The 21,710-nt window shown below is 47.1% G+C and overlaps 1 protein-coding gene across 3 annotated transcripts in view; it reads right to left on the minus strand.

The window, feature by feature from the left end:
- The window catches only part of ADAM12 (ADAM metallopeptidase domain 12), a 350,864-nt gene that overhangs the window by 3,265 nt on the left and 325,889 nt on the right, over positions 1-21,710 (minus strand). Inside the window, exons 22-24 of one of the 3 annotated variants that reach the window (XR_006299872.1) lie at positions 17,350-17,457; positions 7,504-7,634; positions 5,099-5,355 (exon numbers count right to left, since the gene is read on the minus strand). Coding sequence is in view for 2 of the 3 variants with exons in the window: in XM_043597828.1 (XP_043453763.1) it covers positions 5,295-5,355; positions 7,504-7,634; positions 17,350-17,457 (300 nt within the window). In the remaining variant the exon portion in view is untranslated. Of the gene's footprint in view, positions 1-408; positions 5,356-7,503; positions 7,635-17,349; positions 17,458-21,710 lie in introns of those variants that run through there. The other 2 variants (XM_043597828.1, XM_043597829.1) reach the window with 2 other exon arrangements.

Here is a 21,710-nt window from a genome sequence, read left to right on the forward strand (position 1 = left end):
TTCTTGTGCCATCACCTGACTGGTTCGCGTAGACTGGCAGCACCTGTCCCCTGACCCCCCCCCTCCCTCCACCCCCTCATTTTAGTGTCTTATTACTGTTCAGAATTTCCTTGTGCCTCTTTAAGTGGGTGAGATTATAGACACATTTTTTTAAACTTAAACTTTATTTTTGAGAGAGAACAAGAGCAGGGGAGGGGCGGAGAGGGAGAGAGGATCTGAAGCGGGTTCGGCACCGACAGCAGTGAGCCCGATGTGGGGCTCGAACTCACGACCCTTGAGATCAGGACCCGCCCTGACGCTGGACGCTCCCCCAGCTGACCCACGCAGGTGCCCCTAGTCACGTTTTTCCACACGAGGGTTTCCCTTTCCCCATTTTCGCCACGTGGTCAGTAACGAATGAGACACGTCTTTACGTTTACTGTATACCATTTATTGGATATAATATTCTTAACAAGAACTTTTTCTACGGAAATAGCAGGTTGTCACCTGTAGAGCCCCAGTATGAGAACTGTGTACAAAAGTAACAGACTGTAACATAAAAGGTATGTGAAAAAAGTCAGCAAACCGAAGCATTATAAATGGACGAAGCACTATGAAATTAATGGACTGGTTTGTTGAGAAGCGGTAACTTTGTACTGTGCCGAACAGCCTATAGCCACGAGTTAAAAAGACTTGGACTTAACGGTGTGCCACGGGCCTTCCTGACACCCTACAGTCTGACCTAAGAGAAGGTCAGAGAACAATCTGCTCTGCCATCGCTTGTCCTGCTGGGACCGTTAGAGGGTTTTCTGTCTTTCTCATTTGATGCTTTTTTTTTTTCCCCCATCACTGCCCTACTTAAGTACTTGCTTATAGGCCATGAACATAGATGTTTTTCGGTTTCCTTATAAAACTAAAAAGATCACAAGGTATTTATTATTTTGCCTGGATTTGAACTGTGCTTCAACTGAGGACTAAGTTATTTTATGGAAGGAGACCCACGGTGGGGGGGGAGCCTAGAAGACATGTTTTTTTGCAGATGATGTGGAAGGTCAGGGGGGGTTCCAGAATATTCAACCTGAAAGAGCTGAATCCACTGAGCATTCCTTTCAGTGTGTGGTAAATCTCCTGGCTGTCACTGCCCACGATGGACTGCTATCGCGATTTTATACGCACCGTTTCTTCTCCTAGGTTTTCCTCACATGCAACACTCTTATGGCTGGACTGGCTGCTGTCGCTGCTGTCCCAAGAGTAAAGAGGGGATTTTCATCCACGTGGAGGTAGATTGCTTCTGGAAGCATCCTCAGTGCCCGGAACTGGTTCTTAGCCCGGGGCTTACCACTCTTTCTTAGGGTGTTACTTATATCGCTGTCAGAGGTTCCAAAGTAGGTTTTAAAGGGACAGATGTCAATAGGGACAGGAGAGGGTGCCCAGGGAATCGTGCCATCCTAGACAGACGGATGTTCTGTGGCACGATGTTGCCTGGAAGGGGGACTCTTGCTGGGTTCAGAGCTGGGGGCATAGCTGGTGGGCTTGTGCCGTGCTGACACTCTGGAGAAGGCTGGGCTCGTGGGGGTAGTGACACAGTGTCACGGTCCCCGCTTTGGGCGACCTAAAGTAGCTATGACCACAGCAATCTGTCACCTTGGAGGGTCCTCTGGAAAAGAGGCTTGCCTCTAAGTGATGAGAAGCAAACAGATGGCGTAGCCTCCTCTGCCTTGTGTCCAGATGTGTTCACGGGCCTGCTCCTGAGTCGTGGGGGGAGGAAGTGTGGCAGCCTAGGGCTGGCCTCCGTGGGGTGGGGGGCGGGGGGCCATGAAACAATGGTACCTGCACTGTCCCCCGCCCGCCAGCCATAATGTATGAAGTCTGCAGCTTGAGAATCACGCCTGGGGGTCAGCAACGGGCTGCGTGAGACTTCTGGGGAGGGTCGGTATGACGTTTATCTGGGTCACTTGTGGTTAGCTGGGGTCCTACCAATAGGAGGGATCTCCGCCCTGGGCCGGCTGCTCCCAGAACACTGGAGAGGGAGCCCCCCCCCCCCCCCAGCACACGTTTAACATGAAATCAGCCTCACGAGGAAAGTGTGCGAAGGGTCAGTTTGCACGAGAAGGCTGCGGCCGCCTGCCCAGGCATCTCGTCCTTTCCATTCGCAGGGTCTCATTGGCTCAGAATGCTAATTTAGTAAACATGAACGGAGAGACGACAGGAGGGGGCCGGGGGCCTTCTCAGCTGGCCCAGCACCAGGGGGGATCACAGGCTCCTAAGGACAGCTTGTCACTGATCAGAGCATCAGCTGCTTTTCTTTTAGGGGATGCATTGATGTGTTGTATTGATTTGCCAGAGAACAAGGGCCTATGGGTTCAAGCCTGAGAACTCATACTAAAGTTAAGAAGGCATAAAAATGTCCCCTCGGAGACCAGTCAGGAGTATTTATTCTCATGTAGTTTAATTTGTTGCTTTTGTGGTTTCTGTGACGTCATCCCACATGTGTAAGCTGGAAAAATTCACACTGGGAAGTATAACCTCCGTATGCGTATTTTGACAATGGAAAATGTTATGCGTTGTTTCTCTTGGTTGCTACCCATCTGATTCCATGTGTCAGGAAAACAAACTGTTACCAAAAAACTCAGGAGATAAACTCTTAAACAGAATGCCTGGAAGATTAGCCATCGATCTTCCAGTAAGTGGGGTCAGAGAACTACACGTATAACGAGACAGGGGAAGAAAAGTGACCACCCTCAGGGCCTACTTCGTGTCTAGACACGTTGAATTTCTCAGTGACAGCCTTATAAACTCAAATCAACTCTCATTCATGCCTATAAAACTTTAAAAACATATTAAAAAAATAGACTGGCACTGAAATAGAAATAGTGATTTTTGCTGCCATCATCTGTAAGGCTATAACAAAGGGGGGGGGGTTCATCTTTCCCCCATCCCCCAAATACCTGGCTCTTTTCCTATGTTCTATTAAAATGGAAGTTATTGCTCAATATAATTCTGCATCTTGGGAATACTGTTCCTTTAATAATATCTGTATATTGTAAGGGGATGTTAGGTTTAAACTAGTATCCAGAAATAACGTGTATGGCTCTATAAAAGCAATTACTACTATAGAGATACAAATGTGTCATCAGCTGCAGCTCCTAAATGGCCATCGATGACATTGTGTAAGATCACAGCGTTAACCTTTTTTAATACCAGGCTATTCCTGGTTCTCTGAAATGGAAGGCACAGGAATTACAGTTAAGGACAAAAAAAAAAAAAACAAAACAAAACAAAACCCAAAAAACAAAATTCACACCCTCTTCCTCCCATAGGAGGAGGGGCTAAAATGACAGATCCAAGGGTTTGGGCATCTGTAAAGACAATACCCACATAATGCACCATAAAAATTCTGTAAACTTTTCACTAGCATCGGGTTTGGCCTTGATACAATTACTAAGTGTAATATCAGTTACCGTAATTCTGTAGGTACTCCTCAGCAGTAACTTTTTCTAACATGGCTTTACCTTTTTCAGAAATTAATAATTGATACAGATGCATGCTGTAGGAGTTGGAATGTTTTAGCGCTGGGCTCCCTTTTGTGTTTGTGACATGGCTTTAGTTAGTTTATCCGCGATCGTGATTACCATGTTGCCTAGATACGGTGGGGGAACACGGGGAGAGTTCACTGCAGTCTTGTTTTCTGGAAGGCAAACTGATTCTTGGTATATTTGGTCTCTCTGCTTCAAGGCCTGGAAAAACCGTTGAAATGACCCCAGTTGAAGTCTTCATCACAAAACACTCAGAGTGAATTACAGAACTGTTGTCAATTGCCTTCCAGTGTCAAAACGAGTCACATATGACCCCACTAGAAGACAGAGGCATAATGGCATTTTACCTTGTCTGAGTATTTTTGTCATTTTCATGCCATTAGACGCAGGCAGCTTCAAGATCGTGTGGAGAAATGACTCCCCAGTCAGACATTTGAAGAGTAAAAGGTTAAAGGGGACACGGCCCAAGAATGCATTTCATGAATATTTAGGATTAGGAAATTGATTTCCTCATCACATTCTGTGCCGCTCAACAGGTAGGTTGCAAATGTTTATGCTAAAAATATCTTTTCGAGATTCCTGCGGCCAAGCTGGGAAAATAGAATGCCCCCCTAAATAACTTACGAGTAACTTAGGATTCTTTGTCCTAGACGAACGGCGGGCGCAGGCTGCCTCATGGCATCCATTCGGTTGTAGTTTTGCAGGCATATGGAGTCTGCCCAATTTTTAATAAGTTTGAACCTTGCAATAAAAGATTTTTATCTACAGGATTGATTCGCTAGATCTCGTTACTGGTTCACAGCTGAAAATAGTTATGGTCCCATGGAAAGCCTCATCCATCCGTCTGAACACAGAATCACTGTATTACGGTTGAGAAGACAAGGTGGTAATTTGCTCAGCGCCAAACCGTACAGGGAGAGATTCATGTTTGTGGTGCCTGGGCAGGAGCCTCCTTGTAGAAACGCCACCTTTCCCCATCTAGATAAGACGCGGAGGCCAGCACCGTGCAGAGGGCAGTGTTTCTGCAAAGCCACCGTCATTGCCTGCTCTCCAAATGTGCTCACGGCTGGTGAGCTCACGGTCAAGTTTCTGCCTGGCCTCCTGTGTTCCAGGCTCTGTCCTGGGGCGGCCACACCTTAAAATTCCTTCCTGCAACTCGGGTTCTCTTTCAAGCTTCCTGGCCCCAAGCCAGATCCTTCCCTGCTCTCCTGGAAGTTCAAGGTGTAGCCGCTGGTGGGCGGGGCCAGACAGCCACACCCAGCCTGGACTGGAAGCCCCTGGCTCTAGCTCGAGATCAGGGGTTCCAGAGAATCACTCAGCATTCATCCTACCTGGGGTCTCCTGGGCTGTGTCTGTGCCATAACCACAGCCACGCATGGCTGGGGAATGGTTCTTCGATAAAGCCTCGATCGGAAAGTGAACCTCCTGTCCAGAAGCCCATAAAGCATGATATTTCAAGTTCACTAAACTACTGAAAGCACACAAGCCTTCCTTCCGTGGAAAACTCAGTGATGGTAAAAATGCCTCCCACAGCGCACTGCACTGTAACAAGCATTTGGCATAAATTAATAATTTACAAGTACCTGAGCAAGTATACAGAGCACCATAGCACAGCACAGCACCGACGGCAGTAGCTCGAAGTTCTCAAAATAATGGTGTTTTAAACATTAAAAAAAAAAAATTCTAAAAGTTGGTACAAAAACACAGAACTCCCAACTGGAGTTGAAAGATAGTGCAAACTTCTGTCTTCACTGTTGAAAAAAGATGGCGACTTGCTTCTCACTTCACGTAGGCAGCGTGGGTAGGTCTGGGCACTTGACGTGGGTGTTTCGGAGCGGGTCTGCAGCGAGGGAAGAGGAAACGAGAGGGTGGGTGGAGGCCTTGGAAATGGCTTTTGTGGGTATACAGAGGTCTGCAGTTGGGTGTCTTTTCCTGCCCTTCGCTGAGCCTTTGGGAGCAGACCTCCCCCCAGCTCTTCCCCCCGCCAAAGAGGGCTGTAGGTCACATCCGGGACCTTGCTCAGGGCTGCAGGGTTGCTGGTGGTTTATGCCAGCTGGCCACCTACGGGAGCCCTCACCGAAGCCATCCCTCCTCTCTGCAAGCAGACTCTAGAACAGTGCGCGTTCAAGAAAAATGGGAGCCACGTACGTAATGGAAAGTTTTCCAGTAATCACACGAAAAAAGTAAAAAGTAAATGAAACAACGGGGCGCCTGGGTGGCTCAGTCGGTTAAGCGTCTGTTTCTCGGTTTCGGTTCAGGTCACGATCTCAGGGTTTTGTGAGTTCGAGCCCCGCATTAGGCTCTGAGCTGTATTAGGCTCTGTGCTGACAGCTCAGAGCCTACTTGGGATTCTGTCTCTCTCCCTCCCCCACACATGCTGTCTCTCTCTAGGAAAAAAAAAAAAAGTAGATGAAACAAATTTTAGCAATGAATTTCATTTAACTCCATACATTCCCAGTCGCAGTATTTTGATATGAAAAGGGACGGAGCACGAAGTCGTCCCCGTCCTGTGTCTGCCTGCGGGGACCTGACTGGCCCGTGCATTTCCAGGGAGCAAAGCCGGGCATGAGGGATCCCTCCCAAATGAATGTGCAGGACATTCTTCTCCTTCAAGAGCAAGACCAAGATGGGCTTGCCCTGGGCTCAGCGACTGGCAGAGGTGATGATGGGCCACTGCCTGATGGCCTTTACAAAGAGAGCCCTCCACTCATCGTGTCCACGTAAAGCCGTGCTTTTCCCTGTTGAGCAAGTAACTTCAAGATGAGCACACGAAACCACAGCCAAATAACTAGGATGGTCTGCAGTCTTTCCGTATTTCTGCCCTCGAGAATTACACCACTGTTCTACCCCCTTTGACCAGAGTTATCTTTGGGATTTATTGGGCAGCTCTCTGAGGCCAACCATTTTTCCCAAGAGCGGTAATGACATCACGAACGTCTTCCCCTTTCGAGACACTGAATTATTGAGCCCAGGGCCTGGCCCACACACGACCTTTGGTTCCTTTGAGCTCATATAGCAAGCTTCCTGCCAAGGCGGGGCAGTGTATGTCCAAGGAGTGTTTTGGCTGTGGGTTCGATCTACCCACTGCAGGGAAAGAGGTCGGGGGGTGGGGGGGGGCGGCCCATGTGTAGCCTTTGTCTCTTCCCACGAGCACAGAGGAGCTGCCTGGTCGCCACCCTGCATGGCATTTCCACCATCCAGAAACAGCTGCACGTAACCTCCAGAGCACAGCAAAACGTAAGAAAAAAATTGTGAGCATTTATTACATTTGTTTTCATCTAACTTCTATCATGAGAAGTTATGCATAGCTATTTAAATAGGGGCTCGGTTTAACACCCAGCTCGCAAAATTCCTGGAAATTGATTAGCTCTCAAAAAGCAGTGTGGGTCCGCCCCGGCCCACGGCCCCTTCAACCCCCCTGGGTCAGGAGGCTGCCTTCCCGTCCTCTGGGACAGGGTGAGCGGCGGCCACAGCTGGGGTTTTGTTAGTTGTGTGGAGAAGCTCCCCCTGGGTACCACGTCTTCCGGAGCTAACGCCTCACGCCCTCCTTATTCACCTGGGCCCCTCCAAGCTCACCTCCTTTCTCGGGACCGCAGGGGTCGGGCAGAGTTTGTGCGGGTTGAAGACTGTTAGAGGCGTGCTCAGCCTTCGTGGGATCATGCCACTTGGAAGCCGCTAATGTGCATCCCTTTGGGGGACACGGCCTGGCCCCTATCCGGTTCCACTTGATCTTGGTTTAATCTCTTAGGGACACTGGGGCCCTTGCTAGAAGCCGCATGGGGATCCTGGGGAGTAGAAGCTCATGACGGCCTCTGGGTAACGCTCCTCTCTACCTTTGCATCGGTTTCATGCTGTTCCCAGGTACCAGAGGTAGAGAGAGCCCGGCCTACGCCATCAGACCCATGTCCTGACAGGGGGCGGAAAGCACCGGGGGGTGTGGGTGCCCCACACGGTTGTGGGGAGAAAGAGGCCCGGCTGTTACACCAACCTGAGCGGCACCAGGCAGAGCCCAGACTCCGGCTGCCCCAGGGCCCTGGCGGAGGGGCTGGTGAACCGGGAGGTCTTACTCAAAGGATCTGCAGGCAGAGGCTTCTGAGGAGGGTTTGGCTTCCGAGTTCCCTGCAATAAACCACAGAATTATGATATGATCACCCGTCTCTGTGAACTGGGACACGACCTTGACCTCAGAAGTGGGAAACAGAGCGTGTAAGCAGGTGCTAGGCCACACAGTTCTCACGTCCAGAATAAACTTTCTGAACACCTTCTCTCCCCGTACAAGTTGTTGATCTGTGTTAATCTCCTTGCCAACATCTGCTCTGACATTTCAAAGGTTTAGCCACAGCATCGCATAGTTGCACACACTCAAATGAGGGTCTTCGGATGCCACACCAGTCACAGGCCTCGGGGGTGCCGTTGACACTGGCGTTTCTGGGCCAGCGCTACCCGCAGGATGTAAGCTTTCCTGTGTCCTTAAGCTTCCTTTTGATTTGTAAAGGCCTAAAATCAGAGATTGGTGAAAAATCTCGTTTAACGCCATTTGTTTAAATTTCCCAGAATCTTGTAACAGAACTCCTTCAACTCTGGATGAAGTCGCCAACTTTTCATCCGTCACTATGGGGTCTGAATAGCAAATGTTGATCCAGATTGCTGAACGAAATGCACTGAAATTCTACCGAAATCCTTAGTTCAAAGAATCCCAAGCTCACATGCAAAGGGATGCTGAGAAGGAAAATCTAAGACCAAGTGTTTTGAGGGACAAGTGTAACTCTATAAGGAAGAGAACAGAAAGGTGTCACATTGATCAGAGCCCAGCGAGGGAGCCAGCAATAGAAGAGCGAGCGTGAACTTGGGCATTACATTGGGTTTTATTCAGAGACAGGTGCTTTGGGACTGTGTCGGCCACTTGCCAACTCGAAACCTATCTCAGAGCATTGTCATGTAGACTAAAAAAAAAAAATGCAGGGCACCTGGGTGGCTCAATAGGCTAAGTGTCTGACTTTGGTTCAAGGTCATGATCTTCCAATGCATGAGTTTGAGCCCTGTGTCGGGCTCTGTGCTGACAGCTTGAAGCCTGGAGCCTGCTTCAGAGTCTGTGTCTCCCTTCTCTCTCCGTTCCTTCCCTGCTTGTATTGTACTCTGTCTCTCTCAAAAATACACATTAAAAAATTTTTTTAACATAATGCCTAGGAAGCTCCCAGAACATAATTATTAATAACATAATAATGAGCCTTCCCTCAGGCCACAAATTTTAAAATGCTTAAGGGAAATAATCAGAGAAATAAACAGTAAAACCAAGGGTTTTCAGGGGACTCTTTCCCTGGTTACCCTGAGGAAAGGGGGGACAGAGGGATACCTGGGGTGGGAAGTCATTTTAGGTGTTGACAGTTCCCTCCCCTTGGCCCATGGTGGACACAGGTGCCGAGACACCTTCTTCTCTGGTGTTTGTGGCCTAGAAGCAGTCACAAATGCGCCGAAAGCTTACAGGAAACTTTGCTAGGACCCAAGGGAGACGGACATCCTAATAAGATGATCTACCTTACTGTCCTATGCCACCCTTCCAAGACCACTCCAGATGATTTAAAAACCCTCGACTTGAATTTCTCACAGCACCCATCCCATTAAAATGACGTTTCCTCAGCACACGGAGCTCAGTTGAATGCAAACGTATCACCGGCATGTAGCCCATCTTTGTAAGCGAAGGTGGCAACCCCAGAAGCGTGTGTGGAATCACAGCCATATGGAAAATACGCCAAGTTGAAACAATGGGCAATGGGCCAGTGACCAAGGGAAAGACTTGAAAGTGCCATTTCTATACCAGCTCACGTGAAAAGAAACAAACTAAAGCAAATTCCTCGACTAGGCCATAAGACCGTCTAACGTGCCTGAGAACTGGAGCACTGGAGCCAGGCTGGTGGTTTATTTGGCCAGACTCTGCAAACGCAGGTGTTACTTAGCCTCTGGAAGTTGCGGAGAGGGGATGCTAGGAGTGTCTTCCTCCTGACATTGATGTGAGGAGTGGGAGACGCTACCTATAAAGCAATTAGCACAGGTGCTACTGCTATAGCCTATTTATTACTGATGGAGTCAATTTACCATCTAAAAGTACCGTCATCTACCGCCAAACTTTGGGTAATGAACTATGGGAATAACGCAAGCCCCGCTTCCTGTAAGATGGCAGAAAACCACGGGCAAGATATTAGTGTGTGACGTACAAGTGAATGCACGCACCTATAAAATGGAAAGGCTCTGAGGTTTAAAGGATTCATTCCTAAGTGATACCAGCTTTGCTGCGAAGAATGAATGAGTATCTGGTCTTGGTAATACAGATAACGTTGGGTTTTTACGGCAGTGCTGGAGAAAAAGTGAGATCCATGTTCTAATGCATCGTAATGCATTTGGCTCTATCATGGAAACTTAGGACATAATTAGCTTGGCCATTCATCCTGGTTTGTTTGGGACATTCGCAATTTACATTCATGGCCTTGTTTAATTATTAATCGCAACTCTCAGATAGGTCCTGGTTTAGAGGATAAATTGGTTGGTCGCCATAGTGACCAAAGCCCCAACAGTGGAAATGCTGATTGAAATGTTGATCAAACCCTGGGGTCCGCGAGGCTGCAGTCCACTCTGAAATCGGTCCCGCTCACAGATGCTGTCTAGGTGAGATGCCCACTTGTTACCAGGGCCAAACTGGCACAGGGCAACAGTGGAGTCCGTGCAAGATGAAGGCAGCCTCCCTTTTTAAGGTATCGGAATATCTCTAATATTTGGGGGGAGGCATTAGCTGCACAGGCTGGGACCTTGGAGGGAGGGGTAGAATTCCCATGCTGCCTTTTAGGCATTGCTCTTCATGCTGCCTTTACCTGAGCCTAGGTTTTCCAGAAAAGTCCAGTCTGGCCATGAAGCATCATCAGAATGGAGTGGAGAAAGGACTCCAGGCCAGGTTGTACACACTCAGTAAACATTAGGTTTACTAATTGTTTACTAATGTAAACAATAGGTCCCATAGACCTATTCTCATGTCATTTTTAGAATTTTATTTTTAAAAATATTTTAATATTTATTTATTTTGAGAGAGAGAGAGCACGAGCGAGCATGAGCATGCAAGCAGGGGAGGGGAAGAAAGAGAGGGGGAGAGAGAATCCCAAGCAGGCTCCGTGCTGTTAGTGTGGAGCCTGATACAGGGCTCGGACACACAAACTGTGAGATTGTGACCCGATCCGAAATCAAGAGCTGGATGCTTAACCAACTGAGCCACCCTCGCGCTCCAGGCCTATTTTCCTTTTAAACAAAATCAGGAATTCAGACCCCCATGTCTCTCCCTTTTCAACTTCCAGACACTGGAGGAAAATCGAGATATGCTATAAAGTAGAATCGTCTCATCTCTCCATGTTTGCTCGTGTGTTAGCAGCAGCTACACATTTCAAACTTTTTAGAGGGCTGAGAACAAATTTTTAAATCCAACGGGAGCCCTCTGCCTTGACCATCATCATAAAGAATTCTCAACTGTTATCAACCTCCGCGTAAGCAAGAGTAAATGCATCCTGCATATCCAGAAACCTCTCCACAGGAAGGTCAGATGTTATCACAGGAAGATGAGAGAGACGCCCCTGATGCTGACACGGGGCCAGGGGCAGCGTCAACCCCACCATCCATACTCGGGCTCTCCGGCTCTGTGAGGAATATGCTTCAAGATGACTCCAAGGATAGCCGGTTCTCAGGAAAATGTGCAATACCTTTTCTTTCTTCAGAAAAAGCAGGGGTCTTGACAAATCTGCTTTCAACACTTACACCTGTCTGTAAGGTGACCCTTCTTTCTGAAGCTACCTGAGAACAGTCAAGTAAAGGCACATAGAGGGGCAATACTCCATCTCCGAGGAAACCTTACAACCCCAAACAAATACATATGAAAAGGGTGCCAAGTGTCCAGCAGCCTAGGGTGAGCAAAGGCCAAGAGAAAGGAGAGCATGGCCCCCGTGGCCAACCTGATGGAGCATTGAGAAGAAAACCAGCTCCCCCTTGCTTGGGACAGGCGTGGGGAGGAAGCAGATACTGCGAAGTGTCCAGGGTGAATACGCAGCAGTGTAGACAGGCCCAGCCATCGGTGCAAGCCTGCAGCAGGGCCGGGGCCCGCAGAGTCTATGCTGGAAGACCGCTGTCATCCTGCAAAACCCTGAGCAGTGGCCTAGACTTCCCGTCAGTTGTCCTGCGACTGGTTTTCCAGGAAGAACCCCCCACCTTTCAGGAGTTTGGACACACTAGGAAAAGGAAGACAAGCTAAGTACCCACCCTGCCAAAATGTATCTGCACAGAAATGAAAAGGGAGGTGGTGAAACTCAAAAGAAAAGGGGAAGAGAAAAATAAAACAGTGAAACCCAAGGATGAAGATAGTACTGAGCAAAGGGCTGTGAAGGTCCTGAGGGAAATGAAGAAAAGTTCAAGGGGGTTCAAGAGTAAAATGCAGACCATAGCAAAGGCTACACAGCATATATATAAATGGTGTCACTTAAGGGATCTGAGTAGAGATAGAAAAAAAATACCTAGATTTTGTAAAAACCTTTCTGAGAGAAAGAGTGTCAAATCTATGGATTAGAAGGGCACACCATTTCCCTGGGGGAATTGAGTCAGACTCTTCAATATTAAGACACAACCTATTGAAGTTACCGGACAGCCCGGTACAAACTCATATCACTTAAAAGGGCAGAAAAAAGCCAGCTTCTGATTTCTCCAGGGAAGACTGAAGAAGCCCAAGTGTAAGAGTTTGGGAAAAACTAAGTGTGACCCATTAATTTTATATGCAAACTATTGCTGAAAAATGAAAGCAACAGTCAAATGTCTTTGAGCATTTGAGCAAAGCTGGAGCAAAGCTTGAGCAAAGCTTGAGCAAAGCTTCTGAGAATACGCTTTTCTAGAGCTCTTGTAGAAGGATGTACAACAGACTGGACACCAGCTAGCCAGGAAAGGAATGGATAGGTGGCACACAAGATCATCACTGAGCATTGAGTCCTTTCCGTGTAGACCTGAGTCTAACAAAATCGTGGCAATTATGGGTAGAGAACAGAATGTCACAAACCAGGATAGCGGAGACACTATAGAACTAACCACAGTTGGGAACTGAGTCTCCCATTTCTGGTAACATGGCAGGCTGGTTATTTTGACCTATTCTCTCTCTAAGACCACTGGAGTTGTTGGATGAAATATATTTAATTTTTTTTCTTTAAGGCAACAAAGAGCTACAAGATAGTCAGATATCAGCAGGTCAGCATCTAACTGGAAGCAGCAGCTAGTAGTGGTAAGTATCAGACAGATGCTGAGAAGGCATCTGCCAAGTTAGGAAAACCTAAGTTTTGATTTTGATACCCTTTTACGGTGAGGGATGCAGGAGTCAAAGGTCAGCACCAGCCCAAGTTTAATAGGAAACGATTCCCTTCCCAACCTTTCCACTCTAAAGCCAGGCTCTGCAAAGACTCTACCTCAGGTAAGAATGTTGGAAGGGATATTGCTTATCCCTGGCAGACTGTAAGGAGGGTTCCCTTGGTGCTAGGCAGATCAATGTAGGAAAATAAACCTCTAACCACAAATTGCGCTTGAGGACCCGAAGCTGAAATCACATTACCTGGGTGGTCACTAAGTCCCCAGCCATTTAAAGGGACCTCAAACTGAGAATGCCTCCAGGGCACCAGGCAGAGGCAAAATACATCCTCTCCAGTGGGTCACACCTTCATCCTAGATCTCAAAGAACTCTCAGAGAGTTTTCTAGATAATTTTCCAGAAAAATGAGCAGCTCATAGTAAAAAAGTTACCACGCACGTGAAGAAGCAAGGAATTGTAAAGGAAACCCCAGGAGTGACACACTCAGAGACTTCAGATTTTGGAGTTATTGGAACAAATTTTCTATGTTTAAGGAAATGAAAAACAAGCCTGAATATATGAATAATAAAGAAAATTTCTAGAAACAAAAACGTAAAATATAATTGTACCAAAGATAATAAAATACCTAGGAATAAACTTTACCAAGGAGGTAAAAGACTTGTACTCTGAAGACTATAAAACACTGATGAAAGAAACTGAAGATGACACAAACAAATGGAAAGGTATACCATGCTCATGGATTGGGAAGAATACTGTTTATAAATTTTTTTTTCTATTTATTTTTGAGAGAGAGAGGCAGAGTGTGAGCAGGGGAGGAGCAGAGAGAGGGAGACACAGAATCCGAAGCAGGCTCCAGGCCCTGAGCTGTCAGCACAGAGCCCGACATGGGGCTCAAACCCACGAACCGCGAGATCACGGCCTGAGCCGAAGTCGGATGCTCAACCGACTGAGCCACCCAGCCGCCCCGAATTAATACTGTTAAAATGCCCATACTACCCCAAACAATCTGCAGATTCAATGCAATTCCTCTAAAATTATCAATAGCATTTTTCACAAACTAGAATAAATAATACTAAACTTTGTATGGAACCACAAAAGACCCTGAATAGCCAAAGCAACCTTGAGAAAGAAGAACAAACCTGGGGGTGCCACAATCCAAGATTTTAAGATATACTACATCAAGCTATAATAATCAAAACCGTGTGGTACTGGTACAAAAATGGACACATTGATCAATGGTACAGAACAGAGAACTCAGAAATAAACTCATGCTTATCTGGCCTATCTATTGACAAAGGAAGCCAGAATAATCAATGGGGAAATGAGTCTCTTTAATAAATGGTGCTGGGAAAACTGGACCACTTTCTTATACTATACACAAAAATAAACTAAAAATGGGTCATAGACCTAAATGTGAGACCTGAGATCATAAAACTCCTAGAAGAGAAAGGCAGTAATCTTTCTGACACTGGTCTTAGCAATATTTTTCTAGATATGTCTTCTCAGGCAAGGGAAGCAAAAGTCAACTATTGGGACTACACTCAAATAAAAAGTTTTTGCACAGCAAAGGAAACCATCAACAAAATGAAAAGGCAACTTACTGAGTGGGGGAAGATATTTGCAAAAGACATATCCAATAAGGAGTTAATATCCAAAACATATAAAGAACTTATACAACTTAAAACCAAAAAAACCTACCAAAACTCGGGCAGAGGACTTATAGACATTTTCCTAAAGAAGACATACAGATGACAAACAGACACATGAAAAGATGCTCAACATCACTGATCACCAGGAAAATGCAAAACAAAACCACAGTGAAAAAAACCCACGATGAGATACCACTGCACGTCAGAATGACTAGTATCCAAAAGATAAGCAATAACAAACATTGGTGAGGATGTGGAGAAAAGGAATCCTCCTGGACTACTGGTGGGAATGTAAATTGGTGCAGCCACTCTGGAACAGTATGGAGGTTTCTCAAGACATTAAAAATAGAAATACCATACAAGGGGTGCCTGGGTGGCTCCTTCGGTTAAGCATCTGACTCTTGGTTCTGGCTCAGGTCATGATCTCATGGTTCGTGGGATTGAGCCCTACATCAGGCTCTGTCCTGAGAGCGCAGAGCCTGCTTGGGATTCTCTCTCTGCCCCGCCCCTGCTCATGCTCTTTCTCTCAAAATAAATAAACTTAAAAAAACCCCATATGATTCAGTAATTCTACTACTGGGTATTTATTTACCGCCCCCCCCAAACCCCAAAACACTAATTTGTAAAGATATATTCACGCCTATGTTTATGGCAGCATTATTTACAATAGCCAAGATAGGGAAGCAACTCTGTGTTCATTGACAGATGAATGGATAAAGAAGATGTGGTATACGTGTACAATGGAATATTACTCAGCCATAAAAGAAGAATGAGATCCTGCCATTTGCAGCAACATGGATGGATCTAGAGGGTATGACGCTAAATGAGATAAGAGAGAGAAAGACATATACCCTGTGATTTCACTTGTGGAATCTAAATGTGTAATCTAAAAAACAAATGACCAAAATATGCAGAAACAGATCCATGAGTACAGAGAACAAAACTGGTGGTTGCCAGTGGGGGGAGGTGGGAAGGGGGTGGGCAAAAATGGGTGAAGGGGAGCGGGAGGTACAGGCTTCCAGTTATGGAATGAATGAATCATGTGGATGAAGGGCACCACACAGGGACTACAATCAATGGTGTAATGGCAGCGTATGGTGACAGATGGGGGCGGCACTAATGAACGTAGCCTAACACAGAGAGTTGTCAAATCACTCTGTGTGCACCTGAAACTAACGTAACATTCTGTCAACTCTACTTCAATGAAAAAGTTAAACACAGTTGAATGTAAGTACAAATTGTGCGAAGCTAATGGTACCGTTTTACCATTTGTGTAAATCAAAAAACATGGCATCCTATATGTTCATTGGATATCCAGGTATGTAAAAATACCTAAAAGGTTCTATAAAAAATCAAGACCAACCTACAAAAGTGATTGCATCTGAGGCCGTCATGGTAACTTTGTACTGCTTTGTTTTTACTTTTTTTAACAAAAGGAAACGGTATGCATGTCATATCTGAGACTTAAGTAGGCGCATGCATAGAAAAATGTAGCGATGACAATGGTTGTTTCTATGTACTATAAACGTGGGTGACTCCTAGATTATTTTCACTTTTCTGTATTTTAGACATCTTGAAAATTAATGGCAACAAAAAGAAAAATACGTTCAGCCTCTGGGCCAAAGTAAAAAACGAAAAGCGGAAGGCGTAGGTTATGTGAAAAAGGCAAATATTGAGAATGGTACAAATCGGAACCGATGAGCACAGATAAAAATGCAGTGTTTGGAGGGAAATCCCTAGAATTCTGTGCTTACGTGACAGCGTACGAATAAAATAAACAATAAAGTACGAATAGAAATGGAGTAAGAGTCTAAAGAGTTAGAGAAATAAACCTGAAGAAAGAGGGAAATGATCGAGATAAATGGAGAAAATAATACATTCGAAAAATGGCTAGCTCTCATTTAGCAAAGACGTATTACACAGGCGCACTAATAACATTAGGTATTTTCATGTAACGATCCCAGAGCCCAGGGATCTCCCCTAGCGTGTGCTGGGGAGCAGGAGGGAGCGCTACCACGGCCTTGCGGAAGGCACACTGGCCCCGGGAAAGGACGAAGCAGCGAACACATGGGGCTGAGGGTAACTCAGGTGGCCCTCTGGAAAACGGGAGTTGGTTCCTACTTCAGTTTATACACCAAAATCAGGGGCAAATGGATCAAATGTTTCAGTGAGGAAAAAAAAAAAAAAAGATCACGAAAGAATAAGAAAGAGACAAAAATGTATTCTTTGGGAGGGCACGCGTTTCTAAACATGACCATAAAAGATGGCAGAGGAGACGAAAAGACAGTTGACGAGAAATGAAAATAAACACAAATGGATCTTAAACCAGCAAAAAGAGGCCCGGTCTCATTTATGGGGAGAGAACCGTGGATAGCACTTATTGTTATTATTTTTTTTTACCTATCATTTTGGCAAAGAGAAGCAAAATCTCTGAACGCCGCGTTGGTGGGGACTTGGGGAGTAGGAATCAGCGTGACTCCTTTCGAGACTGGTCCACCTCTCAGGTCGCAGGGCCTTTGGACAGCAATCATGTTCCTCAGATGTCACCCCACAGACATCCTTGCTCACCGGGCCCCAGGTCCCGGGGCAAGAGCGTGCCTCTTTGATGCCGCAAATGACCGGAAACAACCCATGTGGACCTCAGCACAGGTTAAATAACTGGAGGGATGGCTCCACAACGAAATTCGCGGTAGCCACTGAAAAGAATGAGGCGGACCCCCGGGTCATCGCCCGGGAACAGGTGAGTGGAGGGAAGGCCAGGCTATGCCACCATTTGAGTTCCAAACAAGAATCTGCAATAAAACAAGACTGACATCAAGCTGGCAGGTGCTGAGGGTGGCTGTCGGGCAGACAAGGTTTCCCTGCGCTCTTTTCTCCCACCTTGCGTGTGTGAACATTTCCGGATTTTCAATAATCCCTCTCTGCAGAGAGAGAGACAAAGTGGCGGCGAAGCTTTCCTCTGGATCCGAAGTTGTCTAGCGACGACGACTGCTTCTGAGAAAAGCAGCCTGGAGGCAGAGGTGGGAAGGAGACCAAGAGTTTTCCGAGTAACCCTTTGTACCGTTGGAATTTGTAATAATGGCTACACATTACCTATTAACAAATGCAAAGGGTAAAACAGGCATCCGTGGTTTTTTGTTTTTTTTTTTTCAGTATAGCTCGCGCGCTTATGGGAACAGAAATGAGTGGGGAACAAACATCCCTTAGAATACTGTTACCGTGTGAATGGCTTCCCTCTCAAGTTACTTCTCTCCAGACTGAAATGGGTGCTTCTGCGTGCAAGAGATGCTTTGAAAGACATCCGATTGGTTTGTCGCGCGAAGAATTGGCGCGTGATATGAAACCAAAGAAATTTCAGTTAAGATTTCTGGAAGTACTGGGCGGGTGGTGGCAGGGGAGAGGTGAGCAGGAGTCCGAGACCTTGGTAGCTACATTTTAGACTCGCGGGAGGAAGGGACTCAAAGTTTTATTAAGTCATGACTCATGGAGGATGGCAGGCCCATGGGAATAACGGATACTGTGACGAGGCGTACTTTTTACTATTTAAAATTCGCATCCATTCTGCGTTCTTTCCGACGCACCTACTGTGTTCAGGGGACTGGACGTGGGTGTTTCTGCAGGTGCGTAACTCAGTCCGTGCCTTCTGAAATGGGCCACAGAGAGTATCGAGGAGACTCCAGGCCGAGGCAGCAGGTGAGCGAGGAGACTCCCGGGAAGACTGCAGGAAAGCTCAGGGCGGAGGCGGGGTTGGAGAACATCTGGGCCAAAGGGGGAAATCTGGAAAGCAGCGAGCAGGCATGGGAGGGCTCTTTCCAGCACGTTGGCTCAGCTATTAGCTTTTGGGTTGGGCCTGGTGTAATGAAGGCTTTTTATAAAGATCAGTTTCCTCGTATTTCAGCTCCCTTCCTTGGGAGAACATCTTGACAGACGGATTTCCTTTTCTCATTACACGTTGGCATTTCTGATGAGCAAGGACCTAAATCATCAGACTTCCAGGCCCCGTGAGTGCTGGTTTAAATCTCAGACACCCGCACAGGCCAGAAGGGTACAAGTCCTTATTCATTCGGATGCTGAGTTCATTCCATTGAAGGAGGACTTTGAAAGTCAGGGCTCAAGCTCTAAATTCATTTGTCTCGTGCACATCTGTATCCTGACAAAGCCCCCACGAATGAGTAGCTATTGTTCACCAGCCCGTGTGAACCGTTCAGCACTCTGTTGGTGGCGGTGGGCGGGGGGGGGGGTGGTGGTGGCTGGGGCGGGAGCGCCATTCGGGGCTTCTCGAAACAGGCCTCTCCTCCCTCCGAGGCCACTGGAGCAGAGTTTGGTTGCTTGGCAGCCTTTTCTCCGTCCGGAGAGACTGCACAAGGTTGGCTGTTCGCGTTTTACAAAACACGGCTTGTCGTATGTTCTACGGACACCGACAAGGTGTTAGAGGAGGAGAAGCGTCCTGCCAGAAACACCGAACCGGCAATCTCCACCGCCACCGAAAACGCACGCGGCCTTCTTGGTGTTCAACACGCAGCTCCGATGCCATCATGGTCCTGAACAAGGGCTGGTTCCGGGCAAGACCAGCGAGGACAAGAAGGACCGCGTTGGGCAAGCAAAAGGCAAGAGAAACGCGGGGTTCTCTTGTTGCAGACCGAAGCCTCTCCACGCTGCCAGAAGGGTTCCCCCTCCCCCCCCCCCCCCCCCCGATCACCTTGTATCTCCGTGGCAAAGCGGGAGGGGTGCTGAATGAAAGATTCCGGAGGGGCTCAGTGGTCCAAACTATGCAAACCAGAGCGGCCCCCGGTGTGTAACCAGAACAGTCTCCGCTTCCTTCCCATCCAGCTACCCTCCGCTTTCAGACCGCAGGGGGCACATGTGTGGCTTTGACAACGCACTGGCTTCCCCACCTCTGGGGGCCTCAGTCTGCCCCGTTTCATCCCCTGCAAAATGGGGCCAAGGAAGGCATCGGCTCCTCGGCTCGGAGAGAGGGTCAGAAACGCCCGTAAAATGCTTCACTGGGAGCACCAGCCATACGTTTGGTGTTCAATAGATGTTTGCTATTTTAGAACAACTTAAAATACAAAGAGAAAGCTCCTTATGCCAAAAAAAAAAAAGTTAGTAAAATAACACAGACACAGACATGCACACATAAATGCATTTCTACACTATTTGGTTATAGGAATAAAAACTGGGAATGAATGAATCCCGTCACTGCCGTGTGGACGAAATTTGTGTCGTGCCAGAAACAGGGTGGGCAAATATTCTCAGGGGCCTAGCAGCCAAAGTCAGTCTGAGATATGGGTCCAAGCGTTCTTTTTTGGTTCCTATTGTTTTCCTAAAGAAGCTGATCTGGCTGGAAAAATAAACTCGACCCGTCAGTTCAGTTATCTAATTCACCGATGAGACTGCACGGAGGACAAGCACTGCCTAGCATTTTCCAGGAAACCAAGGACTTAAAAGAAGCCAAAGTGACCCGAAACCAAATAGGACCACACATCAGCATGTATAGTTCAAAGGCTACTTTAAGGGGCAAACCTTAAAATACAGACAATAACGCTAAGAGAGTGATGCTTTCGTGAAGTTCTCGCTCTCCTGAAAAATGGCCCATCCCTGAATTGAAGGTGCCGCTTCTGCTCTCTTAGAATCCTGGCACGTTTCAGTTTGACAGCAGAAAATTGTGTTTCAATCTGCTGCTACTTAGCACAGCCCTCTCTAGCTGTAATTTTCTGGGAGCAGAAATCTTTTTTTTTTTTTTTTCAGAAATATCTATTTCTTAGATGTGACGTTGAACATGTTTTTCTTTAAATGAATTCATTAAACTGATTCATGGGAATAAAGCACAGAAAGGATGTCAGGTGGAAATGTCTAGAAACCTAAGGGAAACCCCGAGGGTTTAAACGTCCCTATTGGCCCATCTTCTCTTCCAGAAGCAAAATCATATACACTGGTGTTTGGCAATTAAGAACAGGCGTGTCCTCATATTTTCTGCTCTTTTGAGGGTCACACTTATCGTTACATTCAGCTCGAATGGCTGGAGGCCCCGTCTTATGGGACAGCAGGATGCCCCGTCCGCGCCCAGACCCATCTTGGTTCCCGGCCTGGTGTCTCTGTTTCCGGCTGCTGCCTGCCTCCTCCCCGACTGGGCGTCTCCGACCTGACCCTTCAGGGTGCTACTCTCTCCCTGGACATCAGCTTCTCCTTCATTCTCCAGCCTACTGGGGACTGACTCTAGGTCACAGTGGTGATGGTGTGCGTGCTTCCCTGAAGGTTTGAGGACATCATAGGGACCAGCATGCGGAAGAGGAAAACGCAAAACTTGGTGTCAGACGTTTTCGCTCCAGGGGCCCCTAGCTCACCCCGTGTTTCTGGCATCTCCCTGTCTCCTTCCTGGAAGTCAGGTCAGTTGACTTCACGAACAAAGCCTGCAGTCGAGAAAGAGCTTCTCTGGGGCGCGTGGGTGGCTCAGTCGGTTACGCACCCGACTTTGGCTCAGGTCATGATCTCACGGTTTGCGAGTTTGAGCCCCGCATTGGGCTCCACTGCTGTCAGCATGGAGCCGGCTTTGGATCCTCTGTGCCCTTCTCTCTTTCTGCCCCTCTCCTGCTTGTGTTCTTTCTCTCTCTCTCTCACAATATTAACGTTAAAAACAATTACCAAAAAAAAAAAAGAAACTGCTTCTTTCCCTGGATTATTCTGTGCACCCTTCTGCAGCCAAGCGCTGGTCTCTCCTCTCCCGCGGCTGGTGTCTGCTCACGCCTGCCGTCTCAAGCGGCTTCTTCCCCAGAAGGTACTTTCAGACTTCTGCTCAAGACCCACACTTGCTAGGTGCTTCTATCTTCTTCCCTTAGTACACATTACTCTTTGTCTTTAAAAAATTACCATAATGGTAGAATTGACTTTTTGCGGGGGGCCGGGGAAGGGGGCAGAGCGGATTGATTTTTCACACAATTGTAGTCAGAGAAAAACCACATAAAATATCTTCAGAACAACCATCACCAGAAGGTCTCTCAAAGCCTTCTGGGGTCCACCCACAGCCACCTCTGGAACTTCTTCCCCTGTTTTTCTTTCCTCTTTCCTCCCTTCCAGAGTCTGAGATGAACCCTACTGGCAGCAGCAGGCGCAGGAAAAGTCCCTTGCTGCTTTGAAAGATACATGTAATATGCAAATGTATGCCTATTGGTCTGAT

Source organism: Prionailurus bengalensis, chromosome D2 (assembly GCF_016509475.1).
Source record: "Prionailurus bengalensis isolate Pbe53 chromosome D2, Fcat_Pben_1.1_paternal_pri, whole genome shotgun sequence".
In the NCBI taxonomy this organism is placed as follows: Eukaryota; Metazoa; Chordata; class Mammalia; order Carnivora; family Felidae; genus Prionailurus; species Prionailurus bengalensis.